The sequence below is a fragment of the Gracilinanus agilis genome, chromosome 6 (genome assembly GCF_016433145.1).
Source record: "Gracilinanus agilis isolate LMUSP501 chromosome 6, AgileGrace, whole genome shotgun sequence".
NCBI classification, from domain to species: Eukaryota; Metazoa; Chordata; class Mammalia; order Didelphimorphia; family Didelphidae; genus Gracilinanus; species Gracilinanus agilis.
The window spans coordinates 232,997,751-233,023,613 of record NC_058135.1 but is presented as its reverse complement, the minus strand read 5'-3'; the positions used below and the strand labels follow the sequence as shown (position 1 = coordinate 233,023,613).

The following is a 25,863-nucleotide window of genomic DNA, read 5'->3' as shown; positions in this document are numbered from 1 at the left end:
CCCCCCCCCCCCCCCCCCCCCGGCTTTCCCTGGATGATAGGTTGTCATTTTAACTGACAAACTGCCATTCCCCAAACCTCATATCCCTGTTTGGTTTTCCTGTGCTTACCTGTCTGTCCTTCCCCTTGTGAGGTGTGGGAGTATGTATCCCCTGTTTGTCTGGCACCCTGTTATTCCTCATCTCCATATTTCTTTTTTTCAACTTGAAATGTTACATTTTTATTGGCTTGTAAGTCCGAATTATTTTAGTCAATGTGGCCAACTATTTTTGTGCAGTGGAAAGGGTATTGGCTTTGGTTTTAAGAGGACTTGGGTTCTAATTCAGGCTCTTCCACTTATTATCCATGTGACCTTGGACAAGTCATTTAAACTGTGAGTCTTAATTTCCTCATTTTTAAAATGAGGTGGTTGGACTAGGTTATTCTTGAGATTACCAGCTTTAAATCAGCAAATGCTAAATCATTTTCTTCTCATGCCTATGTCAATATACTATGTAATAATAGTAGGCTGGGGTTCCTGAAATTTAGCAGCTATAATGAGTTAGCACATTCCATTTTGCTTTAATTTGGTGGCTTTAACCTAACTAACCAAGATACAACCTTTTAAAAGTATGATGAAGTTCCTTAAAGATAAGTTGTAAATTAATATTTTAAACCTTTGACACCTGAAAGGAAAGGTTTGGAATGAACCTGTATTTTTTTGTTAATTTGAAGGATACTGGACTATATTACGATGAGTATCTCAAACAAGTGATTGATGTGCTGGAAACAGACCACCATTTCAGAGAAAAACTCCAAAATGCAGACATAGAAGAAATCAAGGTAAGCACAAATATTTATAGAACTGAATTTATTTTTAATATTAACATTTTTTTAGTAAAATAAGTCATCACAGATGATTAACACGTTACAGTGGATAAAATTTACCAACTTTTAGGAAGTTCTTGACTGGATTGATTTCATTTGGAGGAAGAATCTGTTTTATAAGATTCTAGTCTTTGAAAATCTATAATAGTAAAGTTGATAAGCATTTGAAAAAACCCTTCTTCTGCCTTCGAATGGATGCAAATATAATTTTTAAGGCAGAAGAGTGGTAGGGGCTTGGCTATTGGGGTTAAGTGACTTGCTCAGGGTGTGGCTGAGGCCACATTTGAACTCAGGTCCTCCTGACTCCTGGTCTGGTGCTCTTCCACTATGTGGCCCACCATTAACTAAATCAGGTCTCCAAAATGTTTGCACTTCATATTTTTTTTTCAGGATGACTCCTGCCTTTGATCCAAACGAATCTCTCACTTTGCCCTGGTGCCTTTCTCCACACAGTGCACTTTATTAGGGATGCATCTTCTTTCCACCAATTCATTCATGTTTATCACTTCTTTCCAGACTTAACTTAAATTTTACCTGTTTTGGGAAACCATACTAGATTAATTCTATATTTCCATATTTATGTGTCAAGATCCCAAGCTATTTGACTACAAAATATATGTCTTCTGACTCTTTTCTGCCTCCACCTCCCAAAATAGTTAACTGGCATAGCAGACAATTTGGTCCTTAATGTTGAACAATTTTTCTTTAAAGAGTTTTTAATTTATTTTTATTTTTTTATTTTATTTTTTTGAAGAGTTTTTTTAAGCATTATTTTTTTTCCTGATGAGACTTAAAATGGGATTAAGTGCTAGGGTAAAACATTAGAAAACTGTTTTAATTGGATATGATAAAATTTTTTGACAAAAAAAAATTTTTTTGAGAATATATAAAAGGAGCAGCAAAGAGATGAAATTGAAAGGGGATATGGAGAACTATTTTTTTTGACAAAGCCAGAAGTTTGTGTGTCTTAATCTTAGAGGTATAAATTAACTTTTTCCATTATGTTTAATGAAAATTTGTTAAAAGTGTTTTTGGGAATAGGTGGCTCAGTGGATAGAGAGCCGGGTCTTGAGATGGGAGATCCTAAGTTCAAATCTGGTCTTAGACAAAGGCAAATCACTTAACCCCAGTTTCCTAGCTCTACCACTCTTCTACCTTGGAACCAATACTTAGTATTGATTTTAAGAAAGAAGGTAAGGGTTTTTTAAAAAAAAGGAAGAAAAGCACTCAAAGAAAATAAAAATAAAAATTTATTTGAATTTTGAAGTTATTTATTTTAAATAATGCTTCAGGAGACCACTGCTTAAAGGAGCTAAGGCATATACTTGATTCTCTTTTTTAAGTCAATTTTTGCCTATTTTGAATTCTATAGTTTGTTGGCTGATTATAGTTTTACTATGTTAATATCTGAAGGTAATACTTCCAAGTATTCTAATTGTTAAAGATATCAAAATTTGTCACAATTATTAACAAATAATTTGACATGATAATCTGATTTTTTTATCTGTTGTTGCTTGGGCTGTGACTGCTATAGTTTAACTTCTTGATTTTGTTAATAGAATGGGAAACTAAGCAAAGAGCTTGATTTAGTAAGTCACCATGTTAGAACAAAACTTGATGAACTGAAGAGACAGGAAGTGGCAAGATTAAGAATGCTGATTAAAGCTAAATTGGATTCCATTCAAGGTAAGCACCAAATAAGAAGTCAGGAAAAATTAGCCTTTTGTTGATAAAATATCTATTCACAATTGGTTAATTATAGGGCTTTATCTGGTATATTGGAACACTCAATGCTATGTCAGACTCAATTTTGTTCAAGCACTGATTTGGTTCGTAAAATCAGAGAAATATCAGTTGGAAAGGACCTCCAAAGCTCTCTAGCCCAGTCTAGTCTGTGATGTTTGCACTGTGTTATGATACTACCTTCTGATTGATGGAAAATTAAGAATAATTTCAACTGTTAAAGCATAATTTTCACTGTTTTTTTTTCCTTATGTACAAATTAAATTAATAATTGAAATGGATAAGCATTTCATCTAATTCAGCTCCATGGTGTTGTTTAGAATCCCCATTTGTTCTCTAAATAGCAGTCCTTTTTCATCACCAAGAATTACTGAAGGGAGACTTGTTTTTGACTATTTTGTTAAACCTCGTGCTTTAGATTTTATTCTTCAAAAGTTTATATTTTTAATCTAACTTTTTTTTTTTTAAATAACCCTTACCTTCCATCTTGGAGTCAATACTGTGTATTGGCTCCAAGGCAGAAGAGTGGTAAGGGTAGGCAATGGGGGGTCAAGTGACTTGCCCAGGGTCACACAGCTGGGAAGTGGCTGAGGCCAGATTTGAACCTAGGACCTCCCGTCTCTAGGCCTATTTTTAATCTAACTTTAACAAGACACTCTTTGAATTCAACTCTTGTTCATTTAGCCTTCACATTTATGTAACTAAATTCTTTTATTTTTCAGATCTACCTTCTCTGTAAAAATGAAAGATTTGGACTAGATTTCCAAATGACCTAGCTCTATACTCTATAGTATTCCCTCAAAAGGTTTGTGACTGCCTTGGGGCAGGCATTCCAGAACAGATATAGGCTGCAACTCCTTCAGGCTTTAGGGTATGCTATTTTTTAAGTTGCTGTGGTCCAAAGAGTTCCATATCCTCATGGAACTTCGGTGATGACCCTTTCTGTATTGATCCAACTTGACTTTGCACCGTAGATGATGATAAGATCTGTCATAGCTGGCAAGAACCTCAAGTTACTTCCTCCCCATGATGAAGTATCCAATTAGAACTTGAGTAAAGCTTTGTTTTAGTTAGTAACATTTATTATAATATCTACTATATAACATAATGCATCATATGAACTGTTTAGAATATATATCAGTATAGCTATTTAAATACCATTTAGTTAAATAAACTAACATTTTAAAATGCTGATGTACTTCTGTGGTGTTCTCATCTATGATCCTAGGCAGTATATGTTGTAGTTGGTTAGTTGGGGGAAAAAAGTCAATTTAGACTGTTTTTAAATAGGAAAGAAATCCATATGTTTGAAAGAGAAGTAAAGACACTGAAAACAACCAAAGCTAAAATGCTTAAGTATAAATATAACCAGTAGAACAGTATATATTGTAATTACAATAATGTAAAGGAAAGGAATTGTAAAAAGGCAGGTAACTGAAATGAATATTAGTGACCAATCTTGGTCTTGGAGAACAGATTGTAAGACTTAGGATAGAGGTGTTCAGTGGTGGGTGCCAAATGTTGCAGATATATTATCCAGTGCAGTTTTGTGAGGTAATTATTTTTTTAAACCCTTGCCTTCTGTCTTAGAATCTTGGAAGACTAATTAAGGGCTAGGCAATTGGGGTTAAGGGACTTGCTCAGAATCACACAGCTAAGAAGTGTAAGGCCAGATTTGAACCCAGGACCTCCTGTTTCCAGGCCTGACTCTATCCACTGAGTCACCTAACTGCACCTTGTAGAGGTAATTTGGCTTGGTAATTTAACTGGGAAAAAAACCCCACTATATATATGTTCACAACTAGCCAAGCTGAAAAGCTAAGAATTTAATTAAAATAAATTTTATGCAGATAGAATTTAAATAAAGTAGTAGCACTTTAATATAAATGTAGATTATGATCTTATGGAAAAAGTGTTTGAGGTGCTTTGGCAGTGATTGACAAGTGAAGATTAAGAAATACAGTGTCAACAATCTGGTTTACTCTTTGAATTGAAGATTATTTTGACTTTTAAAATTTTGAATAAACTGTTTGATAACCAAGCCTCTTAAGGGAATACTTTGCACTCTAGACTTAAGCATTATCTTAAATGAAACATGTAGAAAACTGAACTCAAATATCTTTCTCCCTGAACCTGCCCCCTGCTCCTAACTAAAAAAAGAGTTTTTATAATTTTTTTTAAAAGTTAGGAATGCAGTAGCATCTTACCAGTCTTTCAGGCTCAAAGCCTAGATGTCATCCTTACCTCCTCACTGTTTCTTGCCGTCCATATCTAATATGTTCCTATGGTTTTAGATTTCACCTTTGGGACATCTTTCCAGTCTGCCCCATTCTTTCTTTTGGCCCTTATCATCTTATACCTGGGCTGCTGTATAGCCTGCTGCTGGTGGGTCTGCCTTCCTCTCTCTGCTCTCAATCATCCTTCATTCAGCCACTAAAATTATTTCCCTAAAGCTCATGTCTGACCAGGTTAATCCTATCTCCTCCCAAGCAATAAACTCCAGTAGTTTCCTATTGACCTCCTGGATCATATAAAATGTTCTGTTTGGTAAAAACCTACCCCCTTCTACCTTTCCAGTCTTCTTCTGTCTTACATTCTGATCCAGTGACAGTAGTCTTCTTGTTCCATGAATAAGACAGTTTGTTTCTTGGTTCTGGACATTTTCTTTGGCTATCTCTTATGCCTGGAATACTCTTTCTCCTTAACTCCATTCACTTGATTCTCTTGGTTATCCCAGCTAAAATTCTACTGTTTACAGGGAAACCTTTCCCAACTCTTAATTCTAGTGTCTTTCCTTTGTTACTTATTTCCTGTTTATCCTGTATATAGTTTGCTTTGTATTTATTTGTTGCTTGTTTTTTCCTCTATTATATTGTGAGCTACTGGAAGCCAGGGACTTTTTGTTTTGTATCCCCAGTGCTTAGCACATTGCAGATGCTTAGTAAATATTTATTGACTGACAAAAAGTTATTCTTTTTGCTAGTATAATAGTATAGCATTGTACACAGAAAGAAAAATCTTGTTTTATAAATAGAAGCATGTCAGACAGATATGAATTTGTTCCAACACTGTTCCCTCACTCCTATGTAGCAATGTATCCAGTATCTAGGAAAGAAACTCTCTCCTCTCTTTTTAGATTACTTTTTAAAAACCAATATTGTATTGCTATTGATTATATAGCATATAGGTGTATACCCTGTTTTCCTTTATCAGAAAACCTGCAGCTTTTATTCCTTACAAATATCTTGTTGGCAATCATTAATAAATTGGCAGGAAACTATACTTCAGTATTATGATTGAAATACCATATTTTCCAGAGGTCTTAGATTAAATCAAGAAGCATTGGGACTTTGGATTTGTTTCTTTAATATTTTTGGCTTTGAAATGTCCCCTTTGTTTCCTAAAAACAAAGAAACTGACATACCTACTTGTAACCTAAGTGAGACAACTTCTGTTCTTCAACTGTAATCAGGTTTCTTACATCTCCAAAGAATGAGTTCTTCAGATAAGCCTAAGGCAGATAATACAACATCTACTAATAATTAAAAACAAAATCTTGATTTTTTCAATATTAAAAGAACTAGAACTGAGGTATTACTTTTTTATTTGATCAAACAAACAAAAAAGACTAAACCACCTTGTTCTGCCAGAGGCCTAGTGAACCAACTTCTACAAGTATCAGCAAAGGCTTATGTTGAGACTGACTCTTCTCAAAGCAAGAAAATGTAGTTAGCATGCTGAAACAAGATTTTTGTGTGTGGAGGCATTGCAGTTAGAACAGCTTTGTTTTAAATTTATACAATTGAGCCAAGATTGGTTATGTTTTCTGTTTTAAAATAACAACGTTCAAAAACATTGGTTCCATTTTCTTTCAGACACAGGCATAGATTATCAAGCTCTTCTGAAACAGTTTGAGCATCTAAATCATCAGAATCCTGACAAGTTTGAACCAACAGATTTAGATATGCTAATCAAGGCTGTGAGTATGCTGTACAAAAATGCCAAGATGCTTTTATTTGGCAGGGAGCTTAGAAAGGCAGGCCACCATTTTTTTTTCAGATAGTTTTTATGCTGTTTTGCACATTAATGGAACTTAATGTTTGTTTTTTTTTTTAGCAACATTGATAATATAAACACGTAATTTCTTTGACTGGGGTTATTGAACTAGGTATTCTTATCTGGTGGATCCTGCATTTGGTTCCATTGTATAACTTTCCCAGTTTTCTTTTGTATCTCTCTCTTAATTTTATTTCCTGGTATTATTTTTCAATGACATTGCCTAAGCCCAATAGTAAACTATTTTTGGTTGTTGATCAAAGTGATAGTTTTTAATACTTAGAAGAAAGATGTAGTAAAAGGAGATAAGTAGGGGCAGCTAGATGGCTCAGTGAATAGAAAGTCAGGCCTGGAGATGGGAGGTCCTGGGTTCATATTAGGCTTGAGACACTTCCTAGCTATGTGACCCTGGGCAAGTCAGTCCTAATTTCATAGCCCTTACCACTCTTCTGGCTTGGTATATGTGCTGTTGATACAAGCACTACTCTTCTGCTTTGGAACCAATACTTAGTTTTGATTCTACGATAGAAGATAAAGATTCTAATTAAAAAAAAAAAAAAGAAGAAGAGGTGAAACCACAACCCTATAGGATTTCAAATAAACAAAAATTGTAGACTCAGACCAAGAGAAATCTACTACTGAATAGTGATAGCACTGGGCTTGGGATTTTCCATTCCATTCCATTCCATTGAAATAACACATAGACAGCATTTTACAAATCCTAAGAGCTGTTATAATGGTAGTAATCATGTTTTGGCCTGGCCTTCTGCTCTTTGTTATCTTGTACATTTATTTATTTTTAAACCCTTATCTTCTGCGATAGTATCAATTCTAAGGCAGAGAAGTGGCAAGGGCTAGGAAATATTTGAAGCCAAGATTTGAACCCAGGTCCTCCCAACTCCAGGCCTGGCATTCTATTCACTGTTTTACCAACTGCTTCCAATCTTGAGAATTTTAGACATGCCTTATAATTACATGGAGATTCTGTGTAATTGAACTATTTTTCAACTGCCTCTAGTGACTGCATGGTAAGGATGGGTAATATCTAAAAAATAAAATTGTAGAATTAAAGAAGGGACACAATAATGGTAGATTTTACTTTATTTTGTCATGATACTAAGTTTTTCTGTAAAATATTTGAGGGTAAATTTTGCTTAAGAATTTCTATTTTATTTCTAAATAGTAGCCTTTCAGTTTTAAAATATCTTATTGTTTCTTAGGCTACAAATGATTTAGAAAACTATGATAAGACTCGCCATGAAGAATTTAAAAAATATGAAATGATGAAGGAGCATGAAAGACGAGAATATTTGAAAACATTAAATGAAGAAAAAAGACATGAAGAAGAATCTAGATTTGAGGAAATGAAGAAGAAACATGGAAATCATCCAAAAGTCAACCACCCAGTAAGGATTGCTACTTTATGAACGTCCTTATTAGCTAAATGAAAACCCTTGATCTGTCTTATAAAATAGTCAAGTTTTGCTATCCAGGAAATAAAAGTTACTTTTCTTAATACTTATGTGATTTTTAATATTGTAAGTCTCTTGAGACACCAATATATGATACCTGATTTTCATTAATTAAAAAAATCAATTTTGTAGGGAAGCAAAGACCAACTAAAAGAGGTTTGGGAGGAAACAGATGGACTGGATCCTACTGACTTTGACCCCAAGACATTTTTCAAATTGCATGGTAATAAGTTTAATGTCAATTATATTTATATGTCCTTTTTGCAAAAGCCGAAAACCAAATTTCTCTATATCGTAGGTTAAACATGTGACCCACAACACTCCTGAAAGCAGCCTGAATATGATTAAAATATAATTCTGAAGTAATAAAACATAGATAACACTACATTTTAAAAAAAAAAAATTTTTTTTAAACCCTTAACTTCTGTGTATTGACTTGGTGGAAGATTGGTAAGGGTAGGCAATGGGGGTCAAATGACTTGCCCAGGGCCACACTACATTTTAAAACTAAGTCAGTATGCACCCCGCAGGGTTTCTCATATGAATTAGTAGTCCCCGTTCTATTTGAATTGACAACACTGCTGCTTTTTGTATGTTTTACTCAGAGCCTTTTATTGAGGATCATTGTCACTTTGAAATGTTTATAGTTTTTTCTCTATAGTAAAAATGAATTAGTCTTTATTGATGAACCTTGATATAAAATATTGGAAGTCAGTAACTTATGGTTTTATGCCTGATGCTAAATCATTGAGTGGCTTGACTCTTGACTATTTCCTTCTGTGTAAACTAAGAATAATTTTATGGTTTTACCTGGCTATAATTATTTGAAAGACAATGAATACTAAATATTATTTCTGTTATCATATCTTAGTGCCTTGGAAAGAGAAATCTGTATTTGTGCTCAGTTAAAATTTTTTAAAGATGAATTATTTAGAATTATTTTGTTCTTAATTATGGACATTCTAGTGTCTGACTCAGGCTTATTGGGGAGTCTCATTCTTTGTAAAGGAAAGAAACTTGGTTCAAGTGAAAGTGAGAAGTTAAACTATTTAGACAATATTAGAACTTGCCTTTTCAAGACCATTATAAAATGACCATCATTAATTATTTATTTTCGAGTTTATTAAAAACAGTTTTTCCATTTGTTGCTTTTAAACTTTAGATGTCAATAGTGATGGTTTCTTGGATGAACAAGAATTAGAAGCCCTGTTTACCAAAGAGGTAAAAACAAAACTTTTTGAGTTATTCACTATTCATTGTTTTCTCTTTTTCCTCCTACTCTTCTCTTTTTGTGGGTCTTCTCTTTAAAAAAAAAGTTTTGTTGATATGTTTTGTCTTTATGATAATCATTTCTCAACTTTCTCCTATGACAGAGAAAAACAGTGGAGAAAAAAACATTCAAATTGTATTCTCTCATGGCTATTTTTTACCTTTTTGTCATGAGAGTGGTATGTTTTATCTTCTCTCAGGACCTTCATTTCTTTCCCTTTTTTTTTTTTTTTTTAAACCCTTAACTTCTGTGTATTGACTTATAGGTGGAAGAGTGGTAAGGGTAGGCAATGGGGGTCAAGTGACTTGCCCAGGGTCACACAGCTGGGAAGTGTCTGAGGCCGGATTTGAACCTAGGACCTCCCATCTCTAGGCCTGGCTCTCAATCCACTGAGCTACCCAGCTGCCCCAATTTCTTTCCCTTTTAATTGAGTTAACTTACTTTTAGAGGTTGAATTCGTTATGTAGTTAGTTCTTTTTGTTCTCTGCTTATTTCACTTTGTTTATTTCACTACTTTCATACTGACTTTTTAACCTCTTTTTTAGTTAGAGAAAGTATATGACCCTAAAAATGAAGAAGATGACATGGTAGAAATGGAAGAAGAAAGACTTAGGATGAGGGAACATGTAATGAATGAGGTATGGTTGAACAGTTTGTCTCTGTATTGTGGCTATGAATATTGAATGAAAATGTCTTATGGCAGTGATTTTTCTGTTTTTGGTAACTTGGAAAAAATTCTACCATAGTATGGAGTAATAAGTGGATATGAAACAAATTTAATCTAAAATATTTGATTTCCTAGAAATATGACACTGCATGAACATAAGAGTAATGCATGGGTCTGTAAGAATTATATCAAATGTCTAGAATGAGTTAAAGTTGATGAAGCAAACTAAGGGTAACAAAAATGTTGTGTCTTTAAAAAAATGCTATATTGGGGTCTCTTTCTTTTCAACAATTCATGAACATTTCACTTTTCAAAAGGAGGAAGTGAATATAGACTGCATGCTAAAGACCCAAGTGTCTGTCTGTCTGTCTCTGTCTCTCCTCCCCTCCCCCCCAAGCAAAATTCTAGATAGTGGACATTAAAAAAAAAAAAGCAGTGATCACAAATAGCTATAATGACTTCATCAAGAACAAGTCAGGCCATACTCACTTTATTTCCTTTTTGACAGATCAGGAAATATTTGAATTATAAAAAAACAGATGTAGATTGGGTGGTAGTATGTCATCTTAGGTCAGGTCAGAACTGGTTGAATTATCAGGCTTAATGAGTAGGTATTATATAAGTTTATGTCAACTTGGAAAGAGGAATGTTGCTGTTAAATCTCAGTTACTTCATGCAAATTTTATTTTCTAATATTTAACACAAATCAACACATTGGTTAAATTCCCAACCACTATAAGTCTTTCACTGAAGTCCTACTGCAGTATGAAGAGTTATCTTGGGTTCCAATTAGATAAATGCCAAAAGAATACAAGCTTTGGAAGCTCTTAGCAACTTGGAAAGTAAGTAGATCAGAAGAGGCCAGTTGTATGTCTGTTTTTTAGAGGCCATCCTGACTAAATATATAGAGAGGCTATTGTACCCAAATGTCAGCCACAAGATGATGAATTCTCATAGCACTAAATAGCCTGCTTAAGGCATGGCAGTATTGGAGGGAATGTTCACATTGATGAAATCACTGATACTCAATAAAATTTAAACTTGGAAGGGCTCTCAGATCAAATAACCCAGCCCTCTTGATATATAGAGGAGGAAATTAAGGCTTCATAGACTTGATATGACCTTCTTCAGTTCATACCAGTAATAAATAGCAGAGCTAGGATGTGAATTCAGGTATTCTGCCAAATCCAGTATTTTTTCCATCACATCACTGGTATATTAGTTAAATTCTTAATACTGAGGAACAAATGGTAGGTATAACATGTACTCTGACCTCAAAGAGCTTTAATATATGTTAGATTAAGTTAAGTACAAAGGAGAAATCAAAGTGTGATTGAGATTTATCATTTTCAGCTGGAGGGAGGGATGATGGTTAAGGATGGTTTAGAGAACAGATATTAACTAAATGGAGATCTGAAGGAAGGAAATAATTTCAGCAAAAAGTTAGAGCTGAAGAATTTTGGAGGGAAAGAGAGAGATTATTATTCATGTCCGACATTTGACTAGAGGCACAGAGAAAGGAGGATGAGAATCAGATGGAGAAGAGTCTGATTTGTCTAAAACCTAATATTTGAAGGGGAGGAGACTGACATGAGACTGGAAATGTAGGATGGAGCCACATTTTAGAGAACCTAAAATGCTAGGATCAGAACTTTATACTTTATCCTTAGGTGATAAGAAGCCACTAAATGTTTTTGATTAGAAGACTGGTTACACATTTATATAGAGTTTTAAGATGTGCAAAGCAGTAGAGGTCCTGTGAGGCAGATAGTACAAATATTACTTCCATTTTATGGGTAAGGATACTGAGGCTCTGAAAAATAATTTTCTATCTTTAGCTCCCTCATGCATAAAATGGGAATAATAATTACACCTACCTTACAAACCTGGGCATTTTTAGAAGATTCCTCACTGATAGATAGAATTGATTCCTTGCCCACATTGAGTGCTTGAAGTATAAGATTAGGTTTGTAAAAACCCGAGTTACATAGGGCTATAGTGAGGAACTAATACAAAAGTGCATATAAAACTTTGCAAACTTTTAAGCTTTTTATCAGTGGTAGCTATTGGAATTGTGACTCTATTTACTTTGTAGTAGTAAGCACTTAAATGCTTTTTGGCTGACTGATAAATTGTAGAGATCTTCTATAGTGCTCCTGAACAATACTTTTAACTAATAAAGAGGCATTGTTTTAAAAAAAAATAGCCCCAGAGTTAGAAAGACCTTCCCATCAAACTCAGGCAGCTAGGTGGATGGAGTACACAGCTTGGAGTCAAGTAGGCCCACTTTCAAATCCAGCCTCAAAAACAAGTGAGTTTTCCATGATCATACAGTCTGCAAGAATCTGAGACAAATTTCAAACTCAGATTCTCTGACTCAAAGTCCACCATTATGTGGCATTGATTTAGAGAAATATGTTAGGTATAGATCCTTGGCTAGAGCTGTGAAGAATGAGTTGGAGATGGGATCACCTGGAGGCAGGAAGATAAATTGGGAGGCTATTATAATACCCCCACTAAGGGGAGTTATAAGGGACCTGAGTTAGTGATACTAAAACTGTTGGCAAGGTGGAATCCATAGGACTTAGAGAGAGGAGCCAATGATGGCTCCTCTAAGGCGAACTGAGGAGAAACTTTTAAGATTTCAAGCATGGATGACTGGTTGAATAGTGCTATCAATAAAAACTAGAGAAATTAGGGGAAGGGGCAGGATTTGGGGAGAAGATAGTACTCATAGGGATTTACTTAGTTGGCATCTTTATGGATAATAACTTTTTTCTTAATCATGTCCTTTATGGGTATTTTTGATTCAATTCTTTAATTTGTATACTAAGAAACTTCCCTGTCTTGCAAATAACAAAAATTTTATGCAGCAAATATTTACTAAGCAACTATTATGTATACATCACTGTGAGAACCCAGGGAGGGGCAGTTTTCCTACCTTCATTGGACATAGAGTATCTTTTCCTGCTGTTCCACTTAGTCTGAAGCTTTGCGTCAATCTCAGAGCCTTTTTTATTCATAGGTTTGTGTTTGAACAACAGAAAAGTTTTCAAACAACGCATGAAACAATTTTTCATGGTACTTTTTCATTATTTAATTTGTAGTGAATTCAGTCAAGCATTGTTGTGTGCCAGACACTGTCCTAGGTGCTAGAGACTCAATGAAGGCAACATTTCTTATAAGCTTATATTCTTTTGTGGCGAGGAGACAAAACGTGTATATAGAACATTAGCAATCATCTCTGTACTTGGGAATAAATACAGATTGTACTCTTGGGGCTAATAATGGATATGGTCAGAATTTAAAGGGATCTATAATTGGTTTGCAATTAGGACCTTAAATGAAAAGTCTAAATTCTAAGCTTGCTAGCAGAAAAGGACCAGGAAAAATACTGTTTTAAATTTGTTTTGGCTTTTAATGAAACCTTTGATCTCAAATGGAATCAACAACATTCTGAGCTCTACAATGTAGAAATGAAATGTGTCCTACTGCTGCCACAGAAGGAATTGATTTTTTTTTTCAATTCATACTCACCTCACCCTCAGGTCAAATAATAGTTTTCCAGGATTTCTTAGCAGAAGAGAGTGATGTCTAAATGGTGGAGGGAAAAGTTATCATTACATGTCTGTTTTCCTCTACTCAGGTGGATCTTAACAAGGACCGATTAGTGACTTTGGAAGAGTTTTTAAAAGCTACTGAGAAAAAAGAATTCTTGGAGCCAGATAGCTGGGAGGTAATTTTCCATTTTATGTCATGTTTTCTTCATTTCATCAAGATGTTCAGTGATATCTCTTTTTTTTGTCTTATATTTAGATACCTAATAACTTTTTATTTAAGACCAGTTTCTTGTGAACTGGTAGAATTCTCATTATTTCATGTTCTTTGAGGAAAGATTGGCATACATAAATCTAAAGAGATACTTCACTGTGGTAATATAAACAGCATCTGAACAATGATAACTAGCACTGGCATAGTACTTTAGGATTTGAAAAGCACTTTACAAATACTCTTTTAAAAAATCTTACAACAGTCCTGGGAATTAGGTGCTCTTGTTCCCATGTGATGGATGAGGAGGAAATTGTGGCAGGCAGAGTTTGAATGACTTGCCCAGTGACACAAAGCTTGTATCTGAGGCCAAATTTGGACTTGGCTCTTCCTGGCCTCAGAGTCTATTGTATCACCTAGATTCCTCTTAATATTGAGTAAAAGTATACATTTATCAATTCAGACATTTTGGGTAATATTTGAAAAACTTGATTCTTTGACCTGAAAGGCTTATGTCTCTCATTTGAAACCTGAGTGGACTTTAGTGAAGTTCAGAAGAATGTGTGAAGGAAGAGAAAACAGAAAAATGTCATCTCCTTGTGCCCTCTAGTGAATGTCATAGAGAAGGATTGCTGCTCTTGTTGTTCCCCCCAGTCAGGACTTGTGATTTCATCAGTATGGGGAATTCTTAGCTTGGAAACGCCCTTTACTGATGAATTGATCAGCTCCCCTGGAACTTCTGGTTTGAGAGAGCTGCCCAGACCACCAAGTAGTTCAGCGATTTGTCCAGTCTTATACTGTCAAGATGTAGGACTCATGGTTGTGCTGACTCAGGCCTTCCTTTCCCTTTTTTCCCCCATAATAGACATTGGATCAGCAGCAGCTTTTCACAGAAGAAGAGCTGAAAGAATTTCAAAATCACATTTATGCACAAGAACACAAGCTCAGACAGAAGGCAGAAGATCTCCAGAAGCAAAAGGAAGAGCTCCAGCGTCAGCATGACCAGCTCCAGGCACAGAAACATGAATATCAGCAGGTTAGCCCTTGAGCTTCACCCCTGCTTGATGTTCAGTGACTTCATTAATTTTAGGATTGGTTTAATCTTCATGCAAATGGGGCATGAGTTGAATGTCTTCACCAATGAAAATCCCTCATAGGCCATCTCTCTTTTTCTCTCTCCCTTTGCCCCCCTCCTCTCTCACACATTTGAATTTCACTTTTTTCATTTCCCAGGTTGTACAACAGATGGAACAAAAGAAATTACAACAAGGAGTACCTCCAACAGGGCCAGGTGGAGAATTAAAATTCCAGCCACGTAAGTAATTACATTTTTTCTTGGAGAAAAATAGCAACTAGTAATAGTGCTAAATGAAATTTATTTAAAAAATATTTAAATGAAATGCAATTTCATTTATTTATTATTATTTTTTAAAATTGTAAAATATTTTTCCATGGTTACATGATTTATGTTGTCTCTCACCCCTCTTCTCTCTCCCCTCCTGGAGCTGACAAGCAATTGCACTGAGTTATACATATTTTATAACTTGATGCTTGTTTCCATATTATTCATTTTTGTAATAGAGTAATCTTTTAAAACCAAAATCCCAAATCATGTACTCATATAAACAAGTGATAAATCATATGCTGTTCTTCTGCGTGAAATGCAGTTTCAAAGAGTAAGATGTTTCCTTTTTTTTCTATTCATCTACAAAAATGTAGGACAGTTGTATCGAGGAGAAAAAAATAAAAGATTTCTAAGAGAAACTTTTTTCACCAAAACACATTACTATTTTTCTTTAAATGATGACCCAGTTAGCAACAGCATGTTTAATCCAAAGTCTTTAGCCCTATTAAGTTATGCATACATTTATTAAACACCTCCTATGTGCAAGGTGTTGGGGTTACTAAGCTAAAAATGAGGCAATAGCTTTTCTCTAGAAGCTTATATTCTACTGGGGGAAGGAAGGAAAGAAGGAGGAATCTATTATGACCACAATATAATTTGAGGCAAGGAGGAAGCATCATAATAAGGGAGATCATGAAAGTCTTCACAGAGGAGGTGAAATACGAGATGAGCTTTGAAGGAATATAAGGATTTAGAGAGGGAGGTGAAGGAGGTCATTGTTGGCATTTACATTTATATTTATTATTTTTCTTGCTCATATCTCCTCATATCTCTTACTTGCATTCTCCTACTGAAGAGATAGAAATGATGATCTTTGGCAACTGATTAAATAAGGAGAGTGATGGAGAAGCCAAAAGTGATACCAACATTGTGAACCTGGATGAATGGAGGGATTTTGGTACCCTCCATAATAATAAGAAAGGGGTGGTGGGAGATTAGTTTTGAGAGGAAAAATGAGATCTGTATCTGTCCATGGTTGGTAGTCCCATGCAGCTTACTCTGCCAAACTGAGTTATAATGGGATGCTAATTTAATGAAACTGAAAGGGGAGAGTTAGAACTCCTACTGAGTCCCTTTCCAGGTGGGCCAAGAGGTATCTGTTGTAGCTATGAGGTGATTTAGGAGGAGAGTGGATGTGTTTAGGAAATTGATTTTCCCAATGGTACCTGCCTAGAATCTCCTTTTGGGTACCTGGGTATCAGGTGATAATTGCCCACAAGACCAAGCCCTGACTCAGAGGGAGATGAAGTTTGGAGAGTTTACACACTGGAAGATGGTATGAAGAAGTAGCAAATGTCAGAGGATAAAAATAAATTTAGTTGTAAGAGCAGTGTGATAATTAGATTAAGTCTACACTGCCCATCTTTAGATTTAATCACCAAAGGTGAGAGCTCCTCCAGTTTTGGGAGGTCCCATAACCCAGGTGTGCTAGAGTGAGGGACGAATCAGAATCAACTGACCACCCCCTAGGCCTTATCAGCTATTGTGATTGGAAATGCAAATTAGGAGGGAGGCACAGGAAGTGACGCATAAGTGACCCCTTTAAAAGGAGAAGGTCCTCAGTCAGCTGGGGGCTTCTGGTGAAGAGGGTGGATGGTAAAGGAGATCTTCTAGCCCTTCTCATCTGTGGAGGTGGTGAGTTTAAAGACTGACTGAATCTTAAACTTCTCTTAAGGAACTTCCTTAATATACTTTGTGAATGAAACTTTGCTTCATTTACCTCTGGGCCTCTGGACCTCTAACTCTCAGCTGAGGGTTAATTAGATCTACTTGGATTAATTAGAGGATCATAGTAAATTACCTGCTGGGTTACATTCTTATTTCCTTATTTCCTCACTCTTTTCTTAATTGTAAATAAACTTCCATAAAAGTCAATTTTGACTTGAGATTATTCTTAATTGAGGAGCAATAATAGTTCAATCCTCTGGCGACCATCTTTCAATATATTGAACTAAAAAAAAATACCCTTTTCTCCCACCTTATAGCAGGGACTTGCTTTTACCTCTCTTTTTATTCCCACCATGTAGCATAGTGCCTGGCTCACAATAGGCATTTAATAAATGTTTATTGACTGACCTTCTGGAATCATATTCCCAGTCAAATCATGTCAACCAGCATTTATTAAGCTCTTACTTATGTAAGATGTATGTATGTACCATGTTTTGCTAAGCATTGGGCATAAAAAAGGGCAAAAACAATTCTTGTTTTCAAGGAACTTACATTCTACTGGGAGAGAAAAGATGTAAAGAACTATTGTCAAGCAAGATTATTTACAGTGAATCTGAACCAATTCTCAGATGGAAGTTCCTAACATTGAGGGAGACAGGGAAAGGCTTCCTGCAGGAGGTAGAAGTGGAGCTGAACCCTGAAGGAAGCCTGGTGGCCACGATGAGGAGGGAGGTAGCCAGTGAAGAGATGTGGAGTTGGGATAAATGTCCTGTGTAAGGGACAACAAGAAGGCCTGCATCACTGGACTTTAGAGTACATGGAAGCCACTAAGTATAAGAAAACTGGAAGGTAGGAAGCAAGTTATGAAGGGCTTAAAAGTCAAACATAGGATTTTATATTTGATCCTGGAGTTAATAAGGAACCCCTAGAGTTGCTTAATGAGTAGTGTTGGTGCTAGTGGTAGTGAAATGGTCACACCTGTGCTTTCGGGAGATGAGTTTAGAAGCTAAGTAGAGGGTCACCTGGGGAATAGGGAGAGATTTGAGGCAGAAATACCAACAGAAATCTATTGTAATAGTCCACAAGTGAGATGACAGGACCTGTTCCCAGGATGGCAGCTATGTGAATAGAAAGAAGGGGAAGTAGACAATGGATGTTGTGAAGGTAGAATCAACAGGATTTGGCAAAAGTGGTATCTAAAAGTCAGAGTGAGAAGTTGAGCCTGGGTGACTGGGAGGATAGTGGTATCTTGGACAATAATAGGGAAGATGGGAAGAGGGAAATATACTGAATTTAGTTTTGGACATATTGAATTAGAAATGTGTGTGACAGTCAGTTTGAGGTGTCCAGTAAACTACTGGAGATTTGAGACTGAAGGCCAGGAGAGAGGTTAGCATTGACAAATAAAGCTAAAAATTATCTTTATGGAGATTAAAATTGAATCCATGGACGCTGATGAGATCAAATGAGACAGTAAAGATGGAGAAGAGGGGTGTTTAGGACAGTGCCTGGTGGTGGTGGTGGGGATATTTCATAAGTTAGCAAACATGTCCTGGATAAAGGTCTAGCAAAGGAGACTGGAAAGAATTAATCAGGTAGGAGGAGAACCAAGATAGAATAGTGTAAGAGGAGAGAATATAGAGAAGAGGGTAACTGACTGTCAAAGTTTGCAAAGATGTCAAGAAGACTAAACATTGAATATATGAACTCTAACCCTGATTATTCCAATAGCCTTCGCAATCTGGAAAATTTTCCCTTTAGATTGAATGTTTCCTGCAGTAATGTTAGCCCATTTCCTCTTATTCTGATCTCTTTGGATCGGACAGTCCTATTGTGTAGAACAGTATAGTTTCTTATGTAGTAAATGTTTCTTGATGATGGCTTGTTCTTTTTGTAGAGGAACTCAATTCATTTGTCCTGGGTTTTGATGATCCTATAAGGTTGAAACATTCCTTACAAGTCTCCTTCCTCTGTCCCAAACTTTAAATTACCTTCATTACTTGCTTCTGAAAATTTTCAGTTTCTCTGAAATGCTGAACCCCACTCAGTCTAGAAGTCTATGAAGGATCTGTTGACTATAGTGAGAGGATTATAGACTTATGTTATTTTGAAACTCAAATATCCACAGTAGATTTGGAACAGTATTCCTATGTCTACTACTGTTTGAATGATAACACTGGACCATTTATTGTGGACCTCTCTGTGAAAGGCAACCATGATTTACATTGAAAGTTGCAAGGTCCAGAAAGCTGGGGAAGGATGGAGCTGAGTTTTAATTCCCCTTATATCCAGTAACATGACATACCTTAATGTTAGAGACATTTTCTGGGAATGTTTCATTTTTATCTTTAGATATACATCATCATATTTGAGACATCTCATAGTTGCTAGTAAACAATGTAATAAATCAGATTATTCAAGGAAAAATTAATAACTTAAAAAATTTTGAATTTACTTTTGGACTTAAGGAATTGTTTTCTTAAGAAATCATGTTCCCTTAGACAAGAAGAATATATTCTTTTAAGTTTTTTTTTAAACCTATATCTTCTGTCTTAGAAATAGGGTGGTATATTGGTTCCAAGGCAGAAGAGCAGTAAGGATCAGGCAATGGGAGTAAGTTACTTGCCCAGGGTCACACAACTAGAAAGTGTCTGAGGCCAGATTTGAACCTAGGACCTCCCATCTGTGCTCCTGGTTCTCAATCCACTGAGTCCCTCTCCCCCCTTTTTAAATCCTTCTGTCTTAAACCACTTCAAGACAGAAGGGCATGAACTAGGCAAGCAGGGTTAAGTGGTTTTTACTTGCTCAGTGTCGCACAGCTAGGAAGTGTCTGAGTCTAGATTTAGACTCCAGACCTATGCATTGTGCCACCCAACTCCCACCTTTAAAAGAATACATTATTTTCTTTCTTTCTTTTCTTTAAAAACTTACCTTCTGTCTTACAATTGATACTAAGTATTGGTCCCAAGGCAGAAGAATGGTGAGGGCTAGGCAATTGGGGTTAAGTGACTCGCACAGGGTCACACAGCTAGGAAGTGTCTGAGATCAGATTTGAACCCAGGAAACTCTTGTTTCCAGGCCTTGTGCTCTATCCACTGAGATACCTCAAGAGTACATTATTTTCAAGAGCTTGCTATTGGCAATTAGAAAATTTCTGGTGTCACTTAAATTGAATTAACAATGGATTTTTCAGAAGAGGTGATGGTAGATTAATCCAACCTTACTGGAAAAGGTTGCTTTTTAATGCATATTTTTATGTTTTCCACACTATCCCCTGTGGATGGTCTTAAAGCTTGACTGAATTGGATCCTTAGCAAAATATAGTAATATTAGTGTTATGAATTTTAAGAAACATGAAATGTTGATTGTTTTTTAAAAAATAATTGACATTTAAAAATGTGTTGCAGAAGTAAATGGGGAAATTCTTTGGATGATAATGTTTTTAATTTCTCAGATTTGCTCATTCAAAGTTATTATGATGTTAATTAAAGGGCTCTTATTTTAAAAAAAAATCACCTTTTTTTCACATGCAAGGATAACAGTTTAAAAAAATTTTTCTTTTAATGTAAGATGGAAACTTTTTCTTAACAATATAGCCTCCACTCTAGAGAAAGGACTGTCAGAGTCAGATGTGGATTAGAGCATATTATCTTTCACATCAGTGTATTTACAGTTTTATTTGGAGGTTTTGGTTATGTATGAATGTGCTCTTACAACAATGACCAACATGGTAGTGTGCTTTGCATGACAATAAAATAAAAAGGAATCAGTAGAGACTTAGTTCCCGAGAGACAAGGCTTTGGGGGCTCCATGTTACTATAATAGTTGCAATAATGTGTTGATCTTTTTGTGTTTTACAGCTGGGCAGCACCATGAAGAGAATTCAGAAAAACATTCTTTAGGTAGTGACCACCTTCAGCCTTTGCCACCAGGGCACGTTTCTCCCCTTCAGGAAGGAGCAGCCATGGCTGAACATGCCCAGATCCACCCTTAACCATCCGGTGCCTCAACTTTATACTTTTCTTGTTCATTTTTTGTTTGTTTATTTAAAAAGGGAGACTAAAGTGGATTAAGAAATTAAATTTAAAATGTCCTATTTCTGGCCCGTGCCTGTATCATCATGAGAAGAATAATTTTAATTATTTCAAGCAACATTTTAAAGCAATCTCTTTCATTATCCCCTTAAAATTGCGAGGGGAAAGAAGGTTACTAAAAATCCAATTTCATTCTTGACTCCCTTTTCTAGAGGCAAATCTTAGTGCCTGGGGTATAAGATCCCATTAAAAACAACAACAAAACAGTAGTTAGCTATGAATCAGTAATCTGTTTTCAGAAGAATCCCAGAACTAGAACATATGTGCATAGCAACAACAGAAGGTGAATAAGAACCTGGATCCAAGGGTCAAGTAATTCCATTTCCAGCTCAGCCAACCTGCTTGTTGTTTTTGAGACCAAAAAAGTACCCTTCAAAAGAAGACTTTGAACCTGTCTTTTTTAATTGTCTCAAAGAATTCTGCTGAAGAGTAATATGGATCCATTCACGTTTACAGATCCCTCAAATTCTCACTGTGTAAAGCCTCAAGTATAAATATTTTTATTTACTTTAGCTTCAATGAAGAGAAATGCATTGTACCAGCTCTGTTGTGAATCAGCAATTTATAATATCCTTCTTGCCTAATAGCTTTCCTTCCTAAAAATCTTCAGAGCTCTGCATGTTGTCCAAATGATGTTCATTTGTATTGAAGCAAACTATCATAAGAAATAACACTGGAGTTTGCAGATCTGCCTCCTTCCTTTCATTTCTGCAGTCATGGTATATTTCCCTAAATTTTCTCTACTTAAGATGGTGTCGGTGTTCATGGTAGGTTGTGGGTGGGTTTCTTTTTTTCTTTTAATTGATACTATTTGGCTCTTCTAGATGATTTTTTTTACCTTGATGGAAACAATTCATTTTCCTCATTGTTTATCACAAGTTAATGGGTTGTCTTTTTACGTGACAAGAGGAGGAAGAAACACAATTCATCCTGGTTCTGTGAAACATTCTTCGTAAATCAGCTTGTTCAAATTGTGTTTTTTTCCCCCTTGGTCTTCAGTTTTAATCATCTTTTTGAAAGATGGTGTCAGAGCTGTACATGCCATTTTATTATATTAGTGGTGTTCCCTCCTCCCTCTGACACCTTTTAGGGTTAGGGAAATAAATTACTGAATTGCTAGAGTATTCTCAATTATTATACTGTAACTATTATACCTTTTTATGTGAAGTCCTGCCATTCTGCTTCATGTGTTAAACATCTTTTTTGGAGTAGTTTTAATTCCTTTTTGACAAACAAGAATTTCAAAATTATTTGTTTAATTAATGTTATATAGGAGAAAACATAATAGATCTGATGAGACTCCTTTCTTTGGCTTGATTTTTTTCCTAGATAAATTGTATTTTTGTTTCCTGTCTGTATGTCTTTCCTCCTCCCTCCCTTAGCATGACTGAATTTTGTTCTTATTGACATTTGCATTGCTTGAGAAGTGAAGTTGAATTTGGGAAAAGAAAAAAGCCACCTTGGAGAAATTCATCATGTTATTCTTGCCAAGCCAAATCAGCAGATTCCCTTCCTCCAAGATGGTTTTTTGGATTTCTGGGCCTTGCCATGGGAAGGAATATTCATCCTATAGAGAAATCTCTAACTTGATACTTAGGTCTAAAGTCCAAGGGAAAAGCTAATGAAGGGAAGAAGTGGGAATACATGGGGACCAGTAGTATTTCCTTGTATCACAGTGTAGTAAGCCTCTGATGAGTTGTTGTCTTTTTCCAATTCTTGATGGTTTTTGCCCCACTGAAATAATAATGGTTATAAAAGGAAACCAGAGCCTATTTCCTACCCTTGGTGTATTACAGCAAATGTTTTCTACCACTTTGTTTAAAGAAAAACTCTTACCTTCTGTCTTAGAATCAATACTGGATATTGGTTCTAAGACAAAAGGGCAGTAAAGGCTAGGCAGTGGAAGTTAAATGACTTGCCTAGGTTCTTTCCACCTCTTGAATTGGTAACAGGAGCTACAAGTCTTTTTTTCATATAAGGTCAGGCTTGTGTACTCAATCCTTTTATATGTATTTATGTTTTGTTTTTCTACCTATCAGGAAAGAGGAAGACCCAACTGACTCTTTTCTGTTGTTGCTGCTGTTTTTAAAAAGACATGAACCCTTTTCCTGGTTTATTGCCTCTACTCCACAGGCAGTAATAAAGTTCTTTCCCCTCTGTGGATCTTTTCTGCTTTCCCTCATTCAGCTTACATGCCTTTCCCTGGTTTTAGGATGTCTTTGCAGGATATGTTACCAGTCAATGGGAAATACCTGGAGGAAAACATGTGACTATAACTCCTTGATTTTAGGACGTTAACTTCAGCTAACTTACATGTCACCACCAATTACTAACAATAGCTGTTGGACTTCTCATGTCCATGCCCTCACAGTGCTAAGGTTTATGCTTTCTTCCTGAGAGTCGATTTTAAAGTGATACTCATTAAGACTAAAAGTTGCTTCTTAAAATAGGCCTCTATTCTTAAGAGTTTTGTGTAAAAGATAAAAATAAATGCTAAATCTTTTACCTTAAGGATATGATTTGAAGAATGGTTTCATTCTTGTATGGTAGCTCAGGTTATCTTTGAAGGAAGTAAGTCAAATGGTCTCCATTTCTGAGGTCCTCTCCCATTACAGCATATGATAATCTTCTTCCTGTTTCTTCCAAATTTGAGTTTGATTTTGGAAAGGATTTGTAGACTGAATTACCTTTCATACTCCTGGGAATGAGGGGAGAGGTGCCATCAAAAATTGTGACTTTTTTGTTCTTTAGACATTTCCTTCTTTAAGGCTATCCGTTTCACATATATTGAATTTGGAAGCCACTGGAACTTTTAGAAATGATTTCGAGTGCTCAAATTTAGTATCATCAGTTTTATCAATAGTGATATATCAAGAACCTATAAATGGAAAAAGAAAAAATTTTAAGAAAGGGGTATGTGTCTGGTCATCTGAAATAAGTCTGAAAGGAGTAAGCTTGTTGTTTTTGATATAGTTGAAATTTCTTTTTTAATCAGTGAAACAGTGCTGCTTAGTACAGATTTATTATAACTGTCATTTATTCTTTAAAACCTCTTATGAGAATTCACCAACAACTATTTTAAAGCCAGGGTCTTAATTAAAGATCCTTTAGATTGCATTTTCTATTATTAATTTTGAAAGGATTCTCAAGACTGTGCATCTTATGCATTGTTAAAAATGCAGCTGTGTATACCCCTTTTTTAAGCTGGATAGGCTCAGCTATAATTGACCTTTGAAATGGACCGCTGTTTCTGTGCACCATTGTACTTAGATTGGTTTGTACTTTGTTTGGACCACTTAAAAGTGAATAATTGCTTTGTAATTTTGATAACGAAGCCAAGAAGACACAGCTTTAAGCATTAGCTTTCCAACTTCTGTTGGGTACGGGTTTCTTTTCTTTTCCTTTTTGGATATATGTTGTAAAAAATCGTATTCTCCAGTGCAATATTGGTTAGAAAATGTTGTTTGTCATTCTTTGTATAGATTTGTTTTAAATTTGATTAAACAGAAAATCAGATAACATGCAGTGTTTGATGTAACTTTCTGGGGACTCACATTTGATGGTGACAAACATGCTTTTTGCTGTACCCTAAAATTATCATTAGAAGTTTTGGAGAGGATGCTAATCTCAAGATTCCTTTTTTACAATATTCTTCACGGCTGATTTTCTCACTTAGCTGAAACACTTTGAGGGATGGGAGACTCAGGACCTCATAAATTCATTTAATTGTTGGATAGTGTCTGTCAGTCATAAGAAAATCTTTTTTCAGGTTAAGCTGAAAACTGCTCTTTTCTAGCTTTCATCCTTGTTCAGTCCTTAAGGATTCTATTCCCCCTGCCACTGGACTACCCTTAGAATAACAATCTCTTGTGGGTTGGAAGAGTATTCAAAGCTCATTCAGGCCAGTCCCTAACTGAGCAGCAATCCACTTTATGATATCTGTAACAGAAGGTTGTCCAACCTCTACAGAAGGACCTCTACTGACTGCTCAGCAAGGCATTTCATTATAATTGTTGGGATTTCCTAGGTTCCTTTCCTATTAAGCTGTTCTGTCATTCATTGGCTCCAGTGCCTTCAATTCCTCTGTGAATGAGATGTTTTTTTTTAATGGGACTTGCCTACCCAGTAATTAATTCCCTTATAGAGCAAAACAGCCAACATAGTAAGAACTAAACTTGGTAGAATGAATGAATTCATCTTTTCCAGGAACTGGTCCAGAGACAGAGGCCACTTATTGAGCTATATATTCTGGTAGGTTGAGAGACAACACAGATTCCTTCATCCCCCTACCCCTTTCCCCTCGGCTGGTGCGTGTCTGCTCCTCCAGTTGGTGGAGTATCCACTCCTTGGAGGGAGGCATGGGTGGCTACTTGCTAGCCAAACTGAAAGCTGCACAAGCTCTTTTCTGCCATCTTGGCCTGAAGAGGCTCTGAATGTCCCAGACCATGGTCATGCTCATGGTTTGTAGTTGGGCTCTGGCTGCTTCTGTGATGGTCTTCATACTTGATCCTGGGGCTATGGGACCCCAGCATGTACCAGGTACAGAAGGAATTAGGCTCAATGGATTGGGAGAGGGATTTGTGCTTTCAAACTGCTGAGATGGCTCAGCAACCTCAGATGCCACCCTGGCGATGTGGTGTTCACTGGGTGGGTAGCCTTGGAGGTGGGAGGACAGGGTTGGTCTCTGCCCAGATTTGTGCAGGAAGGATGGACAGCCTGTCAGAGGCCAGCTGCTTCAGCATAATTCTTCCTTTTATTTTTTATAGTGAAGGAAATAAATCCAGAAAGGGCACAGGTAATGGAGAGGAAGATCCAGAACTGAAAGTGGAAGCAAATCTCCTCTCCCCTAGCCTA

General features: G+C 36.0%; 1 protein-coding gene across 1 annotated transcript in view; it reads left to right on the top strand.

The window, feature by feature from the left end:
- NUCB2 (nucleobindin 2) overlaps positions 1-22,765 on the top strand; it is a 38,947-nt gene extending 16,182 nt beyond the window's left edge. Inside the window, exons 3-13 of the mRNA XM_044680044.1 lie at positions 714-821; positions 2,426-2,552; positions 6,485-6,588; positions 7,886-8,071; positions 8,270-8,360; positions 9,300-9,358; positions 9,953-10,045; positions 13,721-13,810; positions 14,708-14,878; positions 15,076-15,157; positions 20,776-22,765. Of these exons, the coding sequence (XP_044535979.1) occupies positions 714-821; positions 2,426-2,552; positions 6,485-6,588; positions 7,886-8,071; positions 8,270-8,360; positions 9,300-9,358; positions 9,953-10,045; positions 13,721-13,810; positions 14,708-14,878; positions 15,076-15,157; positions 20,776-20,909 (1,245 nt within the window). The 3' untranslated portion in view covers positions 20,910-22,765. The remainder of the gene's footprint in view (positions 1-713; positions 822-2,425; positions 2,553-6,484; positions 6,589-7,885; positions 8,072-8,269; positions 8,361-9,299; positions 9,359-9,952; positions 10,046-13,720; positions 13,811-14,707; positions 14,879-15,075; positions 15,158-20,775) is intronic.
- Positions 22,766-25,863: the final 3,098 nt, after the last annotated feature.